The 23052-nt window shown below is 47.0% G+C and overlaps 1 protein-coding gene across 1 annotated transcript in view; it reads left to right on the top strand.

Annotated features, from left to right (window-relative positions):
• Positions 1-453: 453 nt before the first annotated feature.
• LOC111162140 (cancer/testis antigen 55) overlaps positions 454-23052 on the top strand; it is a 41110-nt gene continuing 18511 nt past the window's right edge. The window contains exons 1-5 of the mRNA XM_022526333.1: positions 454-547; positions 3012-3193; positions 10204-10348; positions 17423-17535; positions 18495-18679. Coding sequence (XP_022382041.1) covers positions 454-547; positions 3012-3193; positions 10204-10348; positions 17423-17535; positions 18495-18679 — 719 coding nt within the window. The remainder of the gene's footprint in view (positions 548-3011; positions 3194-10203; positions 10349-17422; positions 17536-18494; positions 18680-23052) is intronic.

Genomic DNA, 23052 nt, shown 5'->3' with positions numbered 1-23052 from the left:
CGGGAGCCAGAGCCTGGGGGCCTGCCTCCAACTTTGGGGTAAGTTGCCTGGCCACCTTCCAAGACAGGCATCAGGCCCTCCCTGCAGCAGCGCACAGAGACCCTCTATTCTAAGAGGTGCAAAATAGGTCGCGTTGGAAGTGATTCCCGCTGGGCCACCACATTTCCGCCCTCGCCTGTGGTGGGAGGAGCCACGAAGTCCCGCCCATCGGCTCACAGCCTCTGGGTGGCTTCCACAGAGCACACTACGCCCCCATTGGCTGGGCGGTGGGCACGCGGCAGGTTGAGGCCCTCGGGTCTCTGCCCGCATCAAGGTTCGCGTAGACCCTCGGCTAGACGTACGGTGGTGTGGAGGCAGCCGCTACGATCAGAGTGCGACCGGGTGGCAGAGACTTCCACAGAAGCGAGCTTGGCACTGTGTCTGAGGGGCCTGGGCTGCCCTGACGAAGCGACCATGCTTCGGTTTATTTCCAGAGTTCTTGCCTTCTTCCGGAGGAGGGTGGACTCGTCGGAGGCCGAGAGGGAGCAGCATATGAGTCTCTTGGAAGGTATTCATTTTCGTCTTCTCCCTCTCAGAGGCCTGCACCTAAGGGTGCTCCTCTCCCCTGATTCAGAGCCTCAGGCGCTCCGAAGGGGGCTGCATGGGCGTGGCAGCGCCTCCTTGTGGGAAGAGGCATCCCCGAGTTCCTGAGCATACCCAGAACCCTCCCGTCCAAAGTGATCGATGGTGGTGTAGACAGAGAAGGCCCCTGGGGAGCCGTGCCCCACCCTTGCACTTCCCCCCCGTGCCTTTGGAACTTAACGTTGTGCATATGTTATGTAAGGTACAACCGATTCCTTTTCATATTTCCACTAGCAGTGGATCACCCAGATTAGAGGGTGCATTCAATTTCGTTTCTTAAACACGCATGTATTTGAAGCCAAGTGGTCAAGTTCTAGGTCAGTCGCTGGAAGCAGGCCTGGGGCCACATGGAAGTGGCTGCCCTTTATATCCTGAAATCCTGCCCCAGAGTCGGGGACTGAGGGGGTGGTGACTCAGGGGACACCAGGGCAGGCATTGCTGTATCGGGGGCACCCGTGAACACCGAGAATTTCGCCGGGGTTGGCGGCAGTCCTGCCCTGAAGCATGAATCCGATGAGCCGAGCCCATGTCTCTGCCAAGCACCAGACTCAGGGCCGTCCGACCATTACTGCCACATGGCCCTCGGAAAACCCCGCAGGGAAGTGGGAGCATCCTCACGTCCCGGTTACAGCGGGAGGCAGGGGACACATGCCCAGGGGAGAGCGGGCACTGGGCTGGAGTCACCCAGACCCCGAGGCCCAGCAGCCATTTCCTCCTGTGGCTCCAATCGCCCGCCCCCCGCCTCCTTCTGCAGGATGAGCACGGCAGGCTCAGGAGGGTCCCCTCTGTGGTCGGCGTCATCTCCCCCCAGCAGTGCCCCGTCCTGCCAGGTGCCTGAATCTGCCAGCAGCTCCTCTCCCCCGGGAAGCTCTCGCCACTGCATCCGTCAGCCACACTTATTTTAAAGATTTTATTCATTTAACAGAGAGAGAGAGGGAGAGGGAGAAGCAGGCTCCCCGCCGAGCAGGGAGCCCGGCACGGGGCTCGATCCCAGGACTAATCACGACGCCCAGCAGAAGGCAGATGCCCAACCTGCTGAGCCGCTCGGGCGCCCCTGTTTGCCGTATTTTTGCCCATGGGGCAATACAGAAGAGTTTCTGATATATTTTCTTGAGCCTAAGGGGCAGTTGTCAGTCACTCTTGGCCCTTTCACTTTTCTTGTGTTTTATGACTTGACGAATTTGACCCATTTTAAAAGAGGTTTCAGGGGGCGCCTGGGTGGCTCAGTCGGTTAAGCGGCTGATGTCAGCTCAGATCGTGAGGCCGGGGTTCTGGGATCGAGCCCCGACTCGGGCTCCCTGCTCACAGAGTCTGCTTCTCCCTCTGCTTCTGCCCTTGTCCCTCATCCGTGGGCACAGTCTGTCTCAAATAAATAAAATCTTTAAATAAAAGTTCTCAGATATTTTTTTTTTGGCTTCTTGAAACCATAATCAATTTATAATCAGTGTTTCTCCCAGCCTCCTTGTCTGTTTCTCCCAGTCTCATTTTTGGGCAGGCACCAAAGCTTTGTGGTTTGTAGTGGGCTCTGCAGACTTACTCTCTAGGTTCAGATCCCAAATTATGGCTTACTAGCTGTGTTCGAGGAAAAAAAAAAATAAACCTGAGTGTTTTGGATGTGCATTTGAGCTAGATTTAAACCCTCAGATCTCTTTATGTGCTTTTGTCTGGTGAGATGTTTGCATAATCTCCCCCTGCTTCTGCTGCTCTTGTCGATAAGGATAAAATTCAGTAACAATAATGGCTGTTTAAAGACTCTCTAGATGCAGAAACCATGACAACAACTAACATGTAAGCTCTAACCGGAGGGAGGGATTCACAGTTTTAAGCTGTTGACACAGATGTGTCAGTTCCTAATTAAAACAACCCTTTCCCCCTCCACTTTACTGAGACATAATTATGTATAACACTGTAAGTTTAAGGTGCCATCCATCACCTTATGTAATTATCGTGTGTGTGTGTGCAATGAGAACATTTAAGATGTGCTCTCCTAGGCAGACATTAGTAATGCCCTGGTTTTACAGATGAAAACAAATTCTGGTTGGTTAGGAAATGTGCCCAGGGTTACACAGATGGTAAAGGGAAGAGCTGTGTTCACGGCCAGGCAGGCAGGTTCCAGACTCTGCCTTCTCCAGCAGAGCTCCTCTACTGAGGGCATTGGGCCGCTGTGCCATACAGAGAAATGGTGGCACCAACCTTTCAACGTGAGCGTTCTGCCTCCCAAACACTTAATCACTATGTTCCTCTGTCACAGTCATCTGTATCTCAAGCTACATCTAATTTCTTTCTCGATTTAGATCGTCGTCTACCAGGACTTCCTGTGGTAAGGCTTACTTATGTGTAATTCGCTTTGGACGTTAACTAATGGAATGTTTTGTTTCCCCATCTTTTAGGTGGCACCAGGTTGAAAACTGCGCAAGGAGTTGTGACGAATATCTGTAGTGATTATGGTTTGATTGATGAATTGATCTACTTCAGTAGTGATGTTGTGACTGGCGATGTCCCTCTGAAGGTTGGACAAGAAGTCACTGCCATTGTGGGAAAAGATAAAACATATGGATTGAAAGCAATCAAAGTAAGATTAGTATGAGTTTGGGGACCGGCTTTATCCCTGGGGGACTTTCAGCCTTGCTTCTGGTTATTCGGCCTCTCTGAGATGACCTGGTCTGGCGGGTAGACACTGGGATTTGAAGTCTACTTCACTGCCTTGTGTGGGATACTTGGTCTTAGCTTTGTAGTGGTTTCTGCTTACAAAAGTTTAAATTGTATATCTGTTCTTCAGCGTTTAAAAATGTGGTTAGCAATAATAATTTACTAGAGTCTATATTACTCTTTTTTAAAAGATTTTATTTATTTATTTGACACAGAGAGCGAGACCACAAGTAGGCATAGCAGCAGGCAGAGAGAGGGGAAGCAGGCTCCCTGCTGAGCAGAGAGCCCGATGCGGGATTCGATCCCAGGACTCTGGGATCATGACCCGAGCCGAAGGCAGAGGCTTAACCCACTGAGCCACCCAGGTGCCCCTAGAGTCTATATTATTCTGCAACTTCTTTTTTTCAGCCGTGTAAAGGATTGTTGATTTTGTTGAACTGTAATTGCTAGGTGAACAGACATGCATTTTAACCAATTTTTTTAAAAGATTTTATTTATGTACTTGAGAGAAAGTGTGAGAGAGAGCATGAGAGGGGAGAGGGTCAGAGGGAGAAGCAGACTCCCTGCTGAGCAGGGAGCCCTATGTAGGACTCAATCCTGGAACTCCAGGATCACTACCTAAGCTGAAGGCAGTCGCTTAACCAACTGAGCCGCCCCGGTGCCCTAACCAATTTTTTTAAACGTTTTATTTATTTATTTGAGAGAGAGACGGGGACAGAAGGGGGGGGGGGGATGCGGAGAGGGAGAGGGAGAAGCAGGTTCCCCACTGAGCAAGGAGCCCAAGGGGGGGTTGATGTGGGGCTCAATCCCAGGACTGTGAGATCGTGACCTGAGCCAAAGGCAGATGCTTAACCCACTGAGCCACTCAGGCATCCCATTTTAACCATTTTTTAAAAAGAGCAGTATTGTGCTCGCTTCGGCAGCACATATACTAAAATTGGAACGATACAGAAAAGATTAGCATGGCCCCTGCACAAGGATGACACGCAAATTCGTGAAGCGTTCCATATTTTTTAAAAATAAAATCTAAAAAATTTTTAAAAAGAGCAGTATTGAGGTACAACAGACATACCATAAGATTCTCTACTTTTTCTTAATTTATTTATATTTATTTATTTATTTATTTAATAAACATATAATGTATTATTAGCCCCAGGGTACAGGTCTATGAATCACCAGGTTTACACACTTCACAGCACTCACCATAGCACACACCCTCCCCAATGTCCATAATCCCACCACCCTCTCCCTAGTCCCCTGCCCTCAGCTACCCTCAGTTTGTTTTGTGAGATTAAGAGTCTCTTATAGTTTGTCTCCCTCCGGATCCCATCTTGTTTCATTTATTCTTTTCCTACCCTCCAAATCCCCCGATTCTCCACTTGTTTTAAGTAGGCTCCCCATGGGGCTTGAACACAACCCTGATATCAAGACCTAAGCTGAGACCAAGAGTCACGTGCTTAACCCTCTGAGCCACCCAGGGGCCCCAAGATTCTCATTTTTAAAGGCATAGTTCCTGGATGTTTTTAGTAAATGCAGTTGCATTTAGTCATGCAACTGTCACCTCAGTGAAGATATTTACCATGTTTTAAAGATTTTATTTATTTATTTATTTGAGAGAGAGAGAGAGAGACCGCGACAGAGGGAACACAGGCAGGGGGAGTGGGAGAGGGAGAAGCAGGCTTCCCCCTGAGCTAGGAGCCTGATGCGGGGCTCCATCCCAGAACCCCAGGATCACACCCTGAGGCGAAGGAAGATACTTAATCACTGAGCCACCCACGTGCCCTGATATTTACCATTTTAATAGATATCATCATCAAATTATGCTTCAGCTTTATTTTACCGATTAGCACTGTCAACAGCAGGCTGTGGAAAATGCCTGTGCCAATATTAAGAAGGATGGAAATATTTCAATCTTTGAAATATTTGCCAATCTTGAAAAAAAAAAGCAGTCTCACAATTTTATTTTTGCAATTCTGTAAGTGTTGGGGAGAGTACAGCAACGTTTCTCTTTTGAGAGCCATTTCCACAGTAGGAGCATTAGAGCTATTTATGTTATGGGAATGAGAGCTTTGTTGGGAAATTTCTCATATGAGCTTTTTTAAATTTTATTTTTTAAAGATTTTATTTATTTATTTGACAGTGAGAGACATAGTAAGAGAGGGAACTCAAGCAGGGGGAGTGGGAGAGGGAGAAGCAGGCTTCCCACTAAGCAGGGACGACCCCCCCCCAACATGAGCTTAATCCCAGGACCCCAGGATCGTGACCAGAGGCAAAGACGGATGCTTAACCAGCTGAGCCATTCAGGCACCCCTCATATGAATGTTTTGCCAGTATTTCCTCCAAGGCTGTCTTTTGACTTTGTGCAGTTTAATTTTTTTTTAAAGATTTTATTTATTTATTTGACAGAGATCACAAGTAGGCAGAGAGGCAGGCAGAGAGAGAGGAGGAAGCAGGCTCCCCACCGAGCAGAGAGCCGGATATGGGGCTCCATCCCAGGACTCTGGGATCATGACCTGAGCCGAAGGCAGAGGCTTTATTTAACCCACTGAGCCACCTAGGTGCCCGTGCTGCTTAATTTTTATATACTGGAATGTGCCCATCTTGTGCAGGTGAGCGGACTTGCCATTTTCTGAGTTGTAGAAGATGGGGGTGGAGTGCAGTTTTTTTTCTGGGAAGTTCAGAATATATTAAGTTTTGTCCATGTTAGGCTTGAGATACTGACGGGACACTATGTCTGTAACTTGGTGTATTCAGTTCAAGGACAGGAAACAGGAAGGGAGTGTTAACAGAGGAGGCTGAGATGGAGCCTCTCCAGGAGAGGGGGGTCACATCGAAGCCAGGCAAGGTTTTCCAGTTGGATCAAATGCTAAGAGGTTGAGTGATGGGAGCGGAGAAAATGGACTGTTGGATTTGGCAACCTTGCTGGTGATTTTAAGAGCAGTTTCAGAGGCATATTGGGGATATAAGGCCTGATAGGAGAGCAGTGAGGAGCTGATGGGAGATGGGGAGGTGAGTATAGATGAATCTTTAAATGTCTTTTGCTGGGAGGAGGAGCAAAGAAATGAGACTGAAGGAGAAATAGGATCAAGGGAGGTTTTTTTTTTTTTTTAAAGAAGGACTAAGAGTACCCTTATGATGAGCAGTGAGTAATGTATGGAATTGTATCACTGTATTGTATGCCTGCAGCTCATAGAACAGTGTAGATCACCTGTACTAGAATTAAGAAAATAAAAATAAAACAAACAAAAAAAATGAAGACAGCTACAAAACATTCCTGATGGCAATAAAAAGAGAACTGATTGAATGGAAAGCCAGACTGCTTCTGGATGAAAAAGATATTTAAAAACTTCGGTTTTTGAGTTGATCGTAAGTTTAAGGTAAACGCGATAAAATTCACAAAGATATTTACCAGAAAAAAAGAGGAAGGTCTAGAGAATGTTTGTATATGGATTCATTAGAAAGAGAAAAATTGGGGCGCCTGGGTGGCTCAGTCTTTAAGCGTCTTCCTATGGCTCAGGTCATGATTCCAGGGTCCTAGGATCGAGCCCCGCATCGGGCTCCCTGCTCAGCGGGATGCCTGCTTCTCCCTCTCCCACTCCCCCTGCTTGTGTTCCCTCTCTTGCTCTGTCTCTTTCTGTCAAATAAATAAGTAAAATCTTAAAAAAAAAAAAAAGAAGAGGAGGGGCGCCTGGGTGGCTCAGTGGGTTAAGCCTCTGCCTTCGGCTCAGGTCATGATCTCAGGGCCCTGGGATCAAGCCCTGCATCGGGCTCTCTGCGCAGCAGTGAGCCTGCTTCCTCCTCTCTCTCTCTGCCTGCCTCTCTGCCTGCTTGTGATCTCTCTCTCTGTCAAATAAATAAATAAAATCTTTTAAAAAAATAAATAAAAATTAAAAAAAAAGAAGAGGAAAAATTGTTCATATAGAGGGAAGACACAGAGACAAGACAGAGTGGTACCATGTGCCCAGCTGGGGGGTTGGTCTTGGGTAAGGCGCTTGGGTGACCCTCCACTATTGTATGAGGGAAGGCAGAGAAATCCAGGATAGGTGCCAGGAAGTTGATACCGGAGGCCTTGTCCAGTGGCCTTTATTTGCTCAGAGAAAATATCTGTGTTCACTGTTTCTGCATTAATGAACATAAACTATTTGTAATTAAAAAATAACCTACCAGTGTTCTAGTTGTGGGGTGTGGACAGCTAGGTTCAGATTGTGAGAAGGCATGTTTACTCCGTGTGGTGGTTAGTAGAGAGTCAGAAACAGAGAGGACGGGGTCTTCGAGGTCATCCATTTGGATATTGACAGAAGTGGTCGTGGGGCCATAGTTGGGAGCCTGGTGCTTAATTCCTCGCTGAAAATGAATGAGGGGGAACTGACCATGAGATTGGCCTTGGCAGCTGGAAATGCCTAGACAGAGAAATGGAAATAGGCCGTGACTTAGGCTATTAAAAACAAAAACAAAAGCCCCATGAGAATGAATTGACACCTCCATGGATCAAGTTTCCATTAGAAACTTCATGAGGGCGCCTGGATGGCTCAGTGGGTTAAAACCTCTGCCTTCGGCTCAGGTCATGATCCCAGGGTCCTAGCATCGAGCCCTGCATCAGGCTCTCTGCTCAGCTGGGAGTCTGCTTCTCCCTCTACCTCTCTCTAACAAATAAATAAAATCTTAAAAAAATAAAATAATGTTTCAACAGTCTATCGACATATTTACAGTCATTTGGTAATAAATCAATAATACATATAATACTAAATTTTCCCTTAAAACAGTGCATAGGGTGCCGCCTGGGTGGCTCAGTCGTTAAGTGCCTGCCTTCAGCTCAGGTCACGATTCCAGGATCCTGGGATCGAGGTCCACATTGGGCTCTCTGCTTGGCGAAGCCTGCTTCTCCTTCTCCCACTCCCTCTGCTTGTGTTCCCTCTCTCACTGTGTCTCTCTCTGTCAAATAAATCAATAAAATCTTTTTTAAAAAAGTGCATAGATGGGGTGGCTCAGTGGGTTGAAGCCTCTGCCTTCGGCTCAGGTCATGATCCCAGGGTCCTGGGATCGAGCCCCACATCGGGCTCTCTGTCAGCAGGGAGCCTGCTTCCTCCTCTCTCTCTGCCTACTTGTGATCTCCGTCTGTCAAATAAATAAAATCTTTAAAAAAAAAAAGTGCATAGATATTTATGCATAGTACAGACATCTGGAGCAGGGTCAGTACCAGAATGGGGTCAGTGTTTATTTTTAGGTAGGTAGTAGATTTGTGAATTATGTGTAGTTTTTTGCTTCTTTCTCTGTCTCATGTATTTCTATAATGAATATGTATTATTTGCACAGTTAGAAAAGCAATGGGATGCCTGGGTGGCTCAGTCACTTAAGAGGACAACTCTTGATTTCGGCTCAGGTCATGATCTCAGGGTGGTGGGGTCCCAGCCCTGCATGAGGCTCCGCTTCAGGCTCCACGTGGGGCTCTGTGCTCAGGGAGGGGCCTGTTTGAGAGTCTCTCTCTCCCTCTCCCTCTGCCTCCTGTCCCCACCACATATACACACACGCTCTCTCTCTCAAAAAAAAAAAAAAGAAGAAAAACAAAATACAAAATGAAGGCACTGTACTTCCAGTAATAAAGGTTTTGAATGCCTCCCTATTGTAGATAAATTAAGTCTGTCGTTTTAGAGCTTCTCCCTTCCCCTGTTATTTTCCCAACTGTATATTTCATGTTTTGCCTTCTGGGTGCACTGATCTGGGATCTTAGTTTTCTTCCTTGTTCCTCTAACTTGGAATGTGTTGTGTCTCTCCCCCTGCCATCTTCCTATCCCTGTCCTTAACCCTGCCTCCATTTGCCAGGTAAAAATCATTCTTTTCTCTCACAGCCCATGTCAGATCCCACTCTCTCCAAGACTGTGTCCTATGTTCTTTCATCTGAAATTCTTTCCCTACTGGGAATTCCCAGAAGCCTACATTTGCACTTGGTTTTATCATTTGTCATAACTTACATTGAATAAGTGATTTTTGTCTTTTATTCCCCTTGGATTGTGACTTGCTGGAGGGCAGGAACAGTGTATCTCCTACCTTTGAATCTAGTACTATCGGTGCATTGAACTTGGTTGGTACACAAAATATGTTTTTAGACACATTTAAAAAATATATGACAGAACAGGGACGCCTGGGTGGTTCAGTCAGTTAAGCATCAGACTCTGGATTTTGGCTCAGGTCATGATTTCAGGGTCGTGAGATTGAGCCCCACATCGGGCACCATACTGGGCGTGGAGCCTGCTTAAGATTCTCTCTCTCCCTCTGCCCCTCCTCCAGCTCGCTCACTCTCAAAATAAATAAAATCTTTAAAAATATATATGAAAGATAACACTAAGAGTGAACCTTCATTTAAACTATAGACTTTAGGGACTTCTGGGTGGCTCCGGGGGTTAAGCATTTGCCTCAGGCTCAGGTCATGATCTCAGGGTCCTGGGATCAAGCCCCACATCAGGCTCTCTGCTCAGCAGGGAGCCTGCTTCCCCCTCTCTCTCTGCCTGCTTTTCCCCCTGCTTGTGCTCTCTTGTGCTCTCTCTCTCTCTCTCTGGCAAATAAATAAATAAAACCCTAAAAAGTAAACTGTGGACTTTAAAGATATGGTATCAGTATCGGTTCATCAATTACACAGATGTACCAGTCCAACAGTGCAAGGTGCTAGTAACAGGGCACACTAAGGACAGAGGGGCAGAATGTATGGGAAATTTCAGCTCAATACTCCTAAACTGCTCTAAAAAATAAAGTAATAAAAGATAAAAAGCTCATTCATTATTTTCATCGTCTCATGCCTGTGATAATTTGTCAGGTGAACTCTGTTCACCACTGTTTATTATAATTGTTTCAACCACTTCTGGAACGACAGTGATTTAAGCATGTTTCTGCTTTTTCAAACTGCGTTATGTTTGCTGGAATGGTTTCCTTTTCTCACAGGTGGATGCACTCTGTGACAGTTGCCATGGCAATGGGCCCCGGGACTCCTATGCCAGAGTTTCATTTGGCTGTGTTTCCACTGTCGTGGAAGGCGCTAACTACATTGATCACACAACCTACTTCTCTCTAGATGTCGTTTGTAAAGGTACGGTTTACATGGTTCAACATTTAAAATTCGGTTTTGCCTTTTAATTTTATCGACTGGCTTTGGAGATGGTTTCAGGCACCATTTCCAGGGTCAGATTTGGAACATGCCATTTGGCAAGAGGATTTTTGGATTAGAACTACTTCTCTAGTGTCCTCGGCTCCAATCAGAGGCTCTTTGGTACTTGAGGTGGGCCTTAGGAATCGAAAATAATGTGCAGCAAGGGAAAGATGACATAATGTTCTTAGAAACTGAGGCTGTCATTTGTTGACATTTCATTTATTGGATGTGGTTGCTAGTTTTGTGTCATTTTTCCATTCATATAGGCACTGAATTTCTAATCTAACTGAAAAATAATACAGGTACACAGGGATATTCTTGTTCTTTTATTTGAATTTTTAAAAGATTTATTCATTTATTTTAGAGAGAGAGCAAGTGGGGGAGAGGTAGAGAGAATCCTGAAGCAGATTCCCTACTGAGTGCGGAGCTCCATGTGGGACTCATTCCTAGGACCCTGAGATCACAACCTGAGCCAAAACCAAGAGTCAGATGTCCAACCAACTGAACACCCCAGGTGCTGCACAGGGATACTGTTTTTTAAAAATTACTTCAGGGGCACCTGGGTGGCTCAGTGGGTTGAGCCGCTGCCTTCGGCTCAGGTCATGATCTCAGGGTCCTGGGATCAAGTCCCGCATTGGGCTCTCTGCTCAGGAGGAAGCCTGCTTCCCCCTCTCTCTCTGCCTGCCTCTCTGCCTACTTGTGATCTCTGTCTGTCAAATAAAGAAATAAAGTCTTTTAAAAAATTACTTCAGATGCCTTAAAACCAAGTTTGGAGTTAGCCTTATACCTTTCTGTTCGCTTGCAAACTCTGCCTGCCCCCCTGCCCCGCCCCCAGCACCACACATGGAGGGCCCAGAGAGACCAAGGAAAGAGGCAGGCCACTCCTGATTGGTAGGTGGCTGGTGTAGTAATCAAGGGAACTTACAAACGAAGCTTGTCTGGTGGGGTCACAAAAGGAGTAGATCTTTGCACCCATCTGCCAGAATATTAGAAGTTTACATAGATGCCTTAATTGGGTTCAGTCACCTATACGGTCCAGATGGTCTCTGCCACACCTTACTCTCTACAGGCTTCGACTTCCACCTGAAGGATTTGGGGGGCAGAACATACATTCCCAGGACAGGGCAGGGGATGAGGAGCCCCCAAGCTCCCAGGCTCCTCTTCCTGGGTCAGCTGGTGGTCACAGCCTCTTGATGACCTCCTCTAGCACTTGCCGTGCGTGTGTGTGTGTGTGTACTATTGTTGAATTCTGTTTGTAATTATCAGGTCTAACTGTGTTGTTTCATGCCTAAAGCGATTATTTCTTAATTTGTTTATGCTAGTTGAGTTTAACTCAGCTCGTGATATAGTGCTTGTTAGTGGCAAGACAAGACAAGTAAGACTTTATTAAACCCTGTGTGTAAAGGGTTCATAGTCTAGTTGGGAGAGATGGACGTGTAGGCGCATTTTTTTAAAAAAGATTATTTATGTATTTATTTATTTATTTATTTAAATATTTGATTTATTTATTTGTCAGAGAGAGAGAAAGAGCCAAGCATAGGGAGCAGCAGGCAGAGAGAGAAGCAGGCTCCCTGCCAAGCAAGGAGCCTGATGTGAGGGGCTCCTGGGTGGCTCAGTGGGTTAAGCCTCTGCCTTCGGCTCAGAACATGATCTCGGGGTCCTGGGATCGATCCCCAAATCTGGCTTTCTGCTCAGTGGGAGCCTGCTTCACCACCCCCAACCCTGCCTCTCTGCCTTTCTGGCTGCTTGTGATCTTTCTCTGTCAAATAAATAAATAAAATCTTAAAAAAAAATAAGATCTTAAAAAAAAGGAGCCTCATGTGGGACTCGATCCCAGGACCCTAGGATCATGACCTGAGCCAAAGGCAGACACTTAGCCAGCTGAGCCACCCGAGTTCCCCAGGATGTGTGGGTACATTGAAAGAACATGATGAAAACAACATTACTGAGCAGGGAAGACAGAATGACCACCTGCTGTGGGGAGACTTGGGGAAGGCTGCCTGGGTAAGATGCTTTCCCAGCCAGACTCTATACCTTGCCACCCTCTGCCAGGCTAGCTTTGGAAAGACAAAGAGAAGTAAAACTTTGGTACCTGTTTAAGCCCAACCAGCTGTTGTGTAGCTCGAATACCAAAGGGGGAAGTTGGTTCAGCCATACCAGGCAGCTTTCCACTTCATTTTCTGGGATTTAAAAGTCAGGACTTGGGGCACCTGGGTGGCTCAGTGGGTAAGGCTCTGCCTTCAGCTCAGGTCATGATCTTGGGGTCCTGGGATTGAGCCCCGTGTCAGGCTCTCTGCTCAGTGGGGAGCCTGCTTCCTCCTCTCTCTCTGCCTGCCTCTCTGCCTACTTGTGATCTCTCTCTGTCAAATGAATAAATAAAATCTTAAAAAAAAAAAGTCAGGACTTGACCGTAGTTGGTAACCGTGGAAGTCCCCAGAGATGATTATTGGTGACAGCTGGGATTTTAAGACACTTTTAGTTAGAAATAGCTCGTTCAAGGAGAAAAGCCCCCTGGGATTGCTAAACTCTGAAGTCAATTTCCCGGTCCGTGTAACCATGCCAACAGGAAGGCGCCACCAATGGTAGCCCTCGCTAGGAGAATTCATCTCAAGATGGGAAACACTTGAAAGTGTTTTTAATGCCAAAGGTAGTGATGGAAGGTGTAGGAAAGAGTGGGAAGGACTGATGGAACCAGGGCCCTGAGGCATAAAAGAGAGGCCGGACCCAGAGCACAGGCGAAAGGTTTTACTGCGGCAAAATTAAATTGAGTGAATCAGCATAATAGACCTCTGGAGAGTGGAAAAGAAGAATGTATTAGAAAGGCCTGAGCGTCTAATTAATCATACTTAGCATTGTCAGAAGAGCTGCTGTTAATCTGATTATGAAACCTAAGGAAAAAGACCAAAGATAAATTCCGATTTAATGTAATGGGAGGGGCTCAGTTGGTTAAGTGACTGACATCCAACTCTTTTTTTTTTAAAGATTTTATTTATTTATTTGACAGACAGAGATCACAAGTAGGCAGAGAGGCAGGCAGGGAGAGAGAGGAGGAAGCAGGCTCCCCGCTAAGCAGAGAGCCCCATGTGGGGCTCGATCCCAGGACCCTGGGACCACGACCCGAGCCGAAGGCAGAGGCTTTAACCCACTGAGCCACCCAGCCACCCCTGACACCCAACTCTTAATTTCGGCTCAGGTCACAATCACAGGGTCGTGGGGGTCAAGCCCGTGTAGGGCTCCCTGCTCAGCGGGGAGTCTGCTTGAGATTTTCTCCCTCTCCCTCTGCTCCCTCCCCCACTCCCTCTCTCTAAAATAAATAAATAAATCTAAAACCAAATACATAATTGGAATTGAGGTGTCTGGGTGGCTCAGTCGGTTAAGGGTCCAACTCATGATTTCAGCTCAGGTCATGATCTCATGGATCCTGAGATCAAGCCCCGACTCAGGCTTCACCATCAATGAGGAGTCTGCTTGGGATTCCCTACATCTGCCCCTGCCCCCAATCTCTCTTTTTTTTTTCTCTCTCTCTCTCTCAAATAAATAAATAAAAACTTTTAAAAAAATACTGGGAATCTAAAAGATGGAAAAATTGTTAAATTTTCTCATCCCACACGATGGGGACTCAGTGTATATTCTTTTCTTATTGATGTTCTTGCAACAGAATATTTGAGTTCCTGGCCCTGTCCCAGGTACTGTTTTCCTAATATTTGCATTCTGATGAGGTAGATCTTAGATGGGCAGCAAGTGAGTGAGTCCCCCCACCCCTGCCAAAAGAGAGAGAGTTCCAGAGTGTTTTCTCCGCTCCAGGACTTGAACCAGGTGCTGTGATAGTACTGGGAGTGGGGTGGGGTGGGGTGAGGTGGGGTTTGCTATTGGTAGCACATTAGGGAAGGCCTCATTGAGGAAATGACTTGGACCTGAAGGAGGAGTTTGGCTGGGGAAAATACTTAAATCAGGGGAGAGTCACTATAAAAGTCCTACGGTGGGAAAACCCATGGCCTGTCTTAGGAACTGAAGGGTGGACAGGGCAGTGTGGTGAGCATGTGTGGTATGACCTGAACAAGGGGTGGTATGAGATGGAATTATAAGTGCCAGGAGGATCCCTGGGGTACGATGATGGGGTACGATGTGGTCCTGTGTTAGGTTCGTAATTTACACTAGAGTTACTCCTGTTGAGAACCTTTTGAGGTAACCCGGATGCAGTTGGTTGTGGTAGGATGGGATAGTGACGGAAACAACTAGCAGTGGGTTGAGGAAGAAGTGGGAAGTGAATCTGTGGAGACCGTGTGGGCCTGGAGCACGGAAGAGGGAGTAGCTGAGCCTGTGTGTTCTTCCGTGCAGAACTCGGAGGTGTTTCTATGTCAGTGGAGGTGCTCGAATGGGTGCTTCCAAGCCCAAGATCCCATTTGTGGTGACCTGCTTCACAGGATGGTGGTGACCTGCCCCATTTTGCAGGCAAGGATGAGAAGGTTTAGGTTCATGAGTGTTTTCTTGTTGGAAATGGTTAACATCAGGAATGGGTCCAAGATTATGATTTTTTAGGTAAATAAACAGTAAATCTTAACCATTTTGGTGAAGGATGCTAAAATAGAATAGAGCACTCAGCCTCAGGGCGGGGGTGCAGAGTCTACCAAGTACCCAAGGCTGGAATTTCATTCTCTAGTTTTCAGGGTGCCCAATATCCTACATATCCTTATCTAACCAGTGTGTCTGAGTTAGAAGCCTGGGGTCTCAAATAAGGTTTTTTTCTTTATTTTTCAGAATATACTGGCTTGAGGGTCACCTGGGAGGCTCAGTCGGTTAAGCACATGCCTTTGGCGCAGGTCGATATCTCGGGGGTCCTGGGATCAAGCCCTGAGTCAGGCTTCCTGCTCAGCGGGGAGCCTGCTTCAGATTCTTTGTCCCTCTCCTACTCACACTCTCTCTTTCATGTAAATAAGTAACACTTTGTTTTTTAAAGAACATATTGGCTTGTGTGCCCATTTGAAAGAGTAAAAGGAAATTCCATGTAACCTTTTAAGACTTCATTTTTACTTATCAAAGAGAGCTCCAGCATAAGCTGGGGGGGGGTACAGAAGGCAGAAGGAGAAGCAGGCTCCTCAGTGACCAGGGAGACCAATGTAGGACTCGATCCCAGGACCCTGAGGTCCTGAGCTGAGCCAAAGGCAGAGGCTTAACCAACTGAGCCACCCAGGCCTCCCTCCATGTAACCTTCTTATCCCTTTTTGGATTTTCTCTTATGCCTTGAATTACTCAATTGCACTGCATCTTACTCCATTCAGAGGTAGCCTCCCTGCTTCAGTCTGCCTCTGTAGTGACCAACAGTCACTAAAAGACCCTGTTCTTCAGCTGCTGACATTCTTATGATTGGATTCGGGAGACTGGAGTAGACTGGGAGATGTTGGAGTATTTATTCCTCTAGATACCTCATTGCCAGGCTGCACATTGGCAATGACTTTATACATCTACCAAAGGCCATAGCTTGTGTAGGGCACCCCGCTCCTAGAGCTATAGCTATAGGGGGTGACCATATCCTCTCTTGTCCAATCTGAGTCATTTTGGGGCTAAAAAACGGTGTTACACTTGCTTAAAGTTAAATCAACTTTTGAAATTATTATGTGTAACTAACAAATTGGTTTTAAGTTTGGGCATTTACAATAGTCAATATATTTTTCTTTTTTTAAGTTTTATTTATTTGAAAGGGAGACAGAGAGCACAAGCAGGGGGAAGGGCAGAGGAGCCCAACATGGGGCTCGATCCTAGGACTCTGGGATCATGACCTGAGCCAAAGGCAGATGCTTAACCAGCTTACGGAGTCCTCACATGACCTTTCCTTGGTGTGTGTGTGAGGAGGGGAGAGAGAGAGCACAGAACCCTCAGTGCCCCTTCTTACAAGGACACTAATCCTATCAGATTAGGTTCCCTTTCTTTGTTTTTTTTATTTATGTCTACACCCAACATGGGACTTGAACTCAGGACCCCAAGATCAAGAGTCACAGGCTCTATTGACTGAGCCGGCCAGGTGCCCCTTCTTAGGAGCTCATTTAATCTTAGTTACTTCCTTAGAGGCCCCATCTCTGATTACAGTCACCCTGGAGGTCAGGGCTTTGACACAGGAATTTTAGGGGGACACATTCAATCCATAGCCCAGAGGAATCATATAATTCGTGTATTCATCAACTTTCCTGGAAAATTATTTCATGACTCATTTTCCCTAAACATGCATTCATGCTTCTCCTCATTGCTGCCAAAAGGGTTTAGTGAAAACTAAAAAAGGGGGGTTACCAAATTATTAAACAAGTAAGTAGTTATAGGTTTATATTATAGCAAGGACATTCAGACTAATCTCTACCCTGCATGACAAGACATCGGAGTTGAGTTTGCCTGTAAATGTTTTGGGTAAAGCTAACCTGGAGTTTCTCACATTTCCCAGCGATCCTCCTGACTTGATAGCCCGGCAGAATCTTGCCAGTTTTAGGCTGTGGCGTGTATTTGGGGCTGACTATGTGCCAGGCACTGTTCTGTGAGTTTTATATGCACTGATTAATTCTCCCTTCAAATCTCTGTGCTAAGTCCTACAGTTATGCTTCTCATTTTATAGATGAAGGAATCAAGGCACAAAGAGGTTAAGAAACTTGCCCAAGGTTGCAGGTCGAGTAGTTGGAAGCCAGGCAGCCAGAATGACACATGTGCCCTGACTTACGTACTTCCCTGCGTCTCCAGAGGGATTGCGAACTTGAACAGTGGTTTAATAAATCCCGTGCTGCTCCCCAAGAGCTTGGCCTGGGATGCCCAACAGACTCAGTTAAACCAAAGAGAGAATCAATGTCTAGAGGATTACAGACGTCCTTTCTGACAGGAAGACTTTCAAGGTTCCCTGTTTTAAAAGGTTCAAAATGTACTCTCGATGTAATTGAAATTATTTTAGGGTCTCATAATGTCGAGGTAACTGTGAAACTGAGCATTACCAAGACTGAGAGATCCTTTCAACTCAATTTCTCTCCGTGGCTGTTTTAGGTTTCGAGCCTTACCAGGGGGACCGAGTAGAAGTTGAATTTTGCACCCCATCGGACACACTGAACAGAAGGGCCCTGTCGGTGAAGCCTCGGAGACATAAGCATGTGCATGAGGTAGTCCGTTGGCATGTAGCTCTTGTTATTGGGTTCTGCTTCTCCTTCCTTGAGTGACCTTTGCTGCTGCCCGGGATTCCATGTGATGTGTTGGGAAAACCATTCTTTGCCAAGGAAGAGTCTCTTTCCTTATTGAACAGACCGTGCTTCTTCTTTTTTTTTTTTTTTAAGATTTTATGTATTTATTTGACAGACAAAGGTCACAGGTAGGCAGAGAGGCAGGCAGAGAGAGAGGAGGAAGTAGGCTCCCTGCTGAGCAGAGAGCCCGAGGCGGGGCTCGATCCCAGGACCCTGACATCATGACCTGAGCCGAGGGCAGAGGCTTAACCCACTGAGCCACCCAGGTGCCCCCAGACCGTGCTTCTAAATGGACACAATCTGAGGATACTATACAACACACATATAATTAAGATCTAAATCAGACAGTCTACTTGGGAGGTATTAAAATACCCTGAGAGCAACCTGAACAGAAAACAAATCTTGTTGAGGGAATTGTTGGGGGGAAGAAGGGGACCAGAGCTTGCGGTAAATGCTGAGTGTGACTTAAGTATCAGAGAGTGGAAAGGAATGGGAAAGTCGGTCTGCACAAAGGGACAGATGGTGCTTGGGATGTGACCCAGGAAGTAGAGAAATGGCCTTCTGTTGGCCACCACATTCCTTTCTCACTCTGCCCCTTTCATTCCCTCAGCCTTCGCTGGAGAGGTTAATGGACATTATGTGGTGTATCTAGTGCAAAGTTTCTAATCCTCGACCGGGGCCAGGTCTGCAGGACTTCTGACTTAGCGGCTGTGAGGTAGGGGTCGCCATGGGTAGTTTTACAAAGTGTTCCCGGTGTTTCCAACATGGCGGCCAGGCTGGGAACGGAGTGACCTGCAGATTAAAGTGAGAGCAAGGAGATGCAGGCCATGTTACAGCGGATGGTGCTTTTACATCAACAGTTCTATTATCTGTAATTACAGGTCTGCATTACTAGCCTCCATGGAAGAAATGGGGTGATAGATGATAGCATCTTTTTCACCTTGGAATCTCTGAAGCTGCCTGCTGGATACACACCTCAAGTATCCGATATTGTTAACGCTGTCGTGGTGGAGAGCATTCAGTCCTGCTACACTTGGAGAGCAATTTCTATGACTCCAGTGAAAAGGTGCTAATAAGAGAACAGCATTTGTGTTCCCTGGGCGCCTTCTCTTTTCTTATCAGCAAAAGGCCTGATTTAAATGTGTTTTGTGAAAAAGAGCTTAGTAAGCCTCAACAGTTAATTCAAGCACAGCCTTTCAAGTTCCATGTGGGCTGGTTAAATGGAGTGTACCTTCTGGAGAGTGGCCAGCATTTTTCATTATTGATTAAAGACATTTTTACCTTAATCCTTTGTATATTTTTTTAAAGACTTTATTTATTTGAGAAAGAGAGAGAATGAGTAGGGGGTGGGGAGGGGCAGAGGGAGAGGGATATGGAGACTCCTTGCTAAGCAGAGGGCCTGATGCAGGGTTCGGTCCCATAACCGTGAGATCATGATCTGAGCTGAAGCCAGATTTATTTATTTTAAAGATTTTATTTATTTATTTGACAGAGAGAGAGACAGAGCACAGGCAGGCAGAGTGGCAGGCAGAGGGAGAGAGAGAAACAAGGCTCCCTGCTGAGCAAGGAGCCCAATGCAGGACTCCATCCCAGGAAGCTGGGAACAAGACCTAAGCCGAAGGCAGCCAGCCGCTTAACGGACTGAGCCACCCAGGCATCCCTGAAGCCAGATTTACTTGAGAGAGTGCACGAGAGAGAGAGACAGTGCACTAGTGGGCATGTGGGGTAGGGGCAGAGGGAGAGGGAGAAGCAGACTCCCCGATGAGCAAGGAGCCTGACTCAGGGTTCAATCCCAGGACCCCAGGATCATGACCTGAGATGAAAGCAGACATGTAACCAACTGAGCCACCCAGGCACCCCTAAGAACCTTTACCTTTTCTTAAAAGATATTTATTTATTTATTTATTTGACAGATCACAAGTAGGCAGAGAGGCAGGCAGTGGGGGGGGGTGGGGTTGGAAGCAGGCTCCCCGCCGAGCAGAAAGCCCGATTTGGGGCTCAATCCCAGGTGAGCTGAAGGCAGAGGCTTAACCCAGTGAGCTGCCCAGGCACCTCTAAGAACCTTTATTTTTAAAACTCGGTGTCCACCATAAGTTTTTTTTTTAAGATTTTATTTATTTATTTGACAGACAGAGATCACAAGTAGGCAGAGAGGCAGGCAGAGAGAGAGGAGGAAGCAGACTCCTCGCAGAGCAGAGTGCCCGATGTGGGGCTTGATCCCAGGACCCTGGGATCATGACCTGAGCCAAAGGCAGAGGCTCTAACCCACTGATCCACCCAGGCGCCCCAAGTTTTTTTTGTTAATCTGAGTTTGCATTACAGGTCCATGAGATGACCCAGCCACATAGTGGTTAGTTCCCCCATGTTATGCTCAGTAGGTGGAGTCAGTGTCTTCTAGATTTTAGGTATCACTCATTGATTCACTCTAGAAATAGTGATTGCCTTCTATGTGCTAGCTCCTGGGGTTACAGCCTTGAATGCAAGGCCCAAATCCTTTGCCCTGATTGAACTTGCCTTCTGTTCATGTTCAGGCTTCCTGAGCCATGGAGTCACGGGACGGGATGGGGCAAGTGGGACACTGTCAGCTCCGGATCCCCCTGAAACTCATCCTGCTGAAGCAGCACCAGCCTATGGGAACCCCAGAGAAGCCCACCACTGGACAGGACAGATTCAGGGGCCATGGATTCTCCCACCTTACCCCCCAACCCCTGTACTCTCTAACCGGGTACCTGTAGGGAGGGGAATCTTGAGACAGACGGTGGCTCACCACTGTCTTTGACCATCTGTCTCGCCCCCCCTCCCCCCCCCCCCCCGGTCAGGGCATCACCCTGGCCTCCCTGAATGGATGATGTTATGGCGCCAGGACCAGGGGGCAGGAAGGATCCGTCTGGGCTGTGTTAGCAACGAGGTTTTAACAAGTCACCTGAAAGCCCAGGCACCCAACACCCCCTGTTTCTGGGCCCGGGAGTTCTGCGGTAGAGCTTCCCAACGGGTGTGCCAGGGGCTGGTGTGGTCCCAGGATGTCCCGGGCTTTTTGTGGCGATTGACATGAAGGTCTCAAGATCGATCATGGTGGTGAGGCAGGGAGTGTTGGGTGTAAGGCAAAGGTGGGAGTACTTGCCAGGAACATACAGAGTTCTTGGGTGTCCTGCTCACTGTCTCAGGGGCAGAGCAGAACTTCTCTGGACAGAGTCAATTCTTGGGGGGACTCCTACTTCAGCTTCCCCTTGGCTCGCAGGAATGGGTTCATAAGGGATTCAAACACGTGAGCCTGGTGAAAACAGGAACTGTGCCTTTTCATCTTTTTCACCAGCATTAGCTGAGCATGTAACAATACTGCTTTAAAAAGTTAACAGATGAGGGGCGCCTGGCTGGCTCAGTCAGTGAAGCATGCGACTCTTGATCTCACGATTGTGAGTTCAAGCCCCATGTTGAGTGTGGAGATTACTTACAAATAAAATCTTTTAAAAAATATTTTGTTTGTTTGAGAGGAAGAGTGAGAGAGAGAGAGAGGGAGAGAGCACCAGAGGGGGGAGGTTCAGACAGGAGACTCCCTGCTGAGCAGGAAGCCTGACATGGAGCTTGATCCTTAAAAATAAACCTTAATTCAAAAAGCGCCAGGGGCCTGGGTGGCTCAGTCAGTTAAGCGGTTAAGCGGCTGCCTTTGGCTCAGGTCATGATCCCAGAGTCCTGGGATCCACTCCCACATCAGGCTCCCTCCTCATCAAGGACTGGGCTTCTCCCTCTGCCTACCGCTCCGCCTGCTTGTGCTCTCTCTCTTGCTCTCCCACTGTCAAATAAATAAAATCTCTTTTTTTTTAAAGCGTCAGAGAGACTCCTTAACCTTGACCATGATTTTGAGGATTAAATGAGATAGTGGATCCAAGTTGCTAGTCCAACGTGAGGATACTGGGCAGTCAAAACTCATGACCATTTTTCTCTCTATTTTGCTGAAAGCAGAGCCCCAGTACCATTCTTATAGCAAATAGCCAGCATTCCTAGAGCCTTCGTCCTACTTACTTTCTGGTTGATGCAGTGCAAATAGTGCTTTTCGACACTATAGGAGGGCAATATATCATATGGAGCTTGGAACTAATGCGCACTTACTTCCCTAATGGATACTCTGGTTAAGCCTCTTTTTCACATTTAGGTTTGCCTTTGGCCTGAAATGGGATTTTTACAGGCACCAGTGGAATTGTAAAGAATATAGAGATGAAATTCTGGAAAACAGTGAACAGCATCGACAACAATAAAGCACAAGGAAAGCAGACACGTAAGGGTAGTTCATGTCCCTTTGGATGAAGGTAGCTGGTCCTAGTGACTAGGACACAGAATACAGTGAGTCCGAGGTATAGTTCCAGACACGGACAGTGAACGGTGGTCTTATGACACTTGAGTTTGGGCTCGAGACAGATTGCAGTAGGCAAATGGTAGGACTCTATATATCCTCTTTTCTAAATCCATCTTCTAAATGCCTCAACTCCTATAACGCTTCCACTGTTTTCTTCCACTGTGTTTATGGAAAGACTAAGAAAGACGTTAATTTCAAAGACGTTTATTTTTTTTTCTTTTTAAAGATTTTATTTACTCATCTGACAGAGATCACAAGTAGTAGGCAGAGAGGCAGACAGAGAGAGAGGAGGAAGCAGGCTCCCTGTGGAGCAGAGAGCCTGATGCGGGGCTTGATCCCAGGACCCTGGGATCATGACCTGAGCCGAAGGCAGAGGCTTCAAAGACGTTTATTAAGGAAAACATGGAAGAAAGGACCTTGAAGTACAGGTAGGAGTTTCGTGGTGGGGCATGGAGGACAAGTGCATTCCACACAATGGGAATACAGTGGTTGTGTCTTGGGGAAGTGAATGCATACACCCAAGTGTATGATTTGTATTTTAGCGTCAAGGATGGACTCAACAGTTTTAACCATATTCAAAGTGTATGAAAAGCTAATTGACATGTGTATTATTATACCCACCTCAGAAATAGTATCAGGTGCCTGACTGGCTCAGTGGGTTAGGCCTCTGCCTTCGGCTCAGGTCATGGTCTCGGGGTCCTGGGATCGAGGCCTGCATCGGGCTCTCTGATTGGCAAAGACCCTGCTTCCCCCTCTATCTCTCTGTCTGGTGCGCTGCCTACTTGTGATCTCTTTCTCTGTCAAATAAATAAATAAAAATCTTTAAAAAAAAGAAAGAGGGGTGCCTGGATGGCTCGGTGGGTTAAAGCCTCCGCCTTCTGCTTGGGTCATGATCCTAGGGGATCTTGGGATCGAGCCCCGCATCAGGCTCTCTGCTTGGCGGGAGGCCTGCCTCCCCCCCCTCTCTCTGCCCGCCTCTCTGCCTACTTGTGATCTCTGTCTGTCAAATCTATCAATGAAGAAACTGTAAAGCAACATAAGGAAGCCTACAGATCCTGGCACAAGAGCATTTCCGAGCATTCACGGGG

Source organism: Enhydra lutris, unplaced genomic scaffold, assembly GCF_002288905.1.
Source record: "Enhydra lutris kenyoni isolate GAN:26980312 unplaced genomic scaffold, ASM228890v2 scaffoldscaffold89, whole genome shotgun sequence".
NCBI lineage: Eukaryota > Metazoa > Chordata > Mammalia > Carnivora > Mustelidae > Enhydra > Enhydra lutris.
Note: the sequence above shows the minus strand (reverse complement) of the source record. Positions and strands in the feature narration are given on the sequence as shown.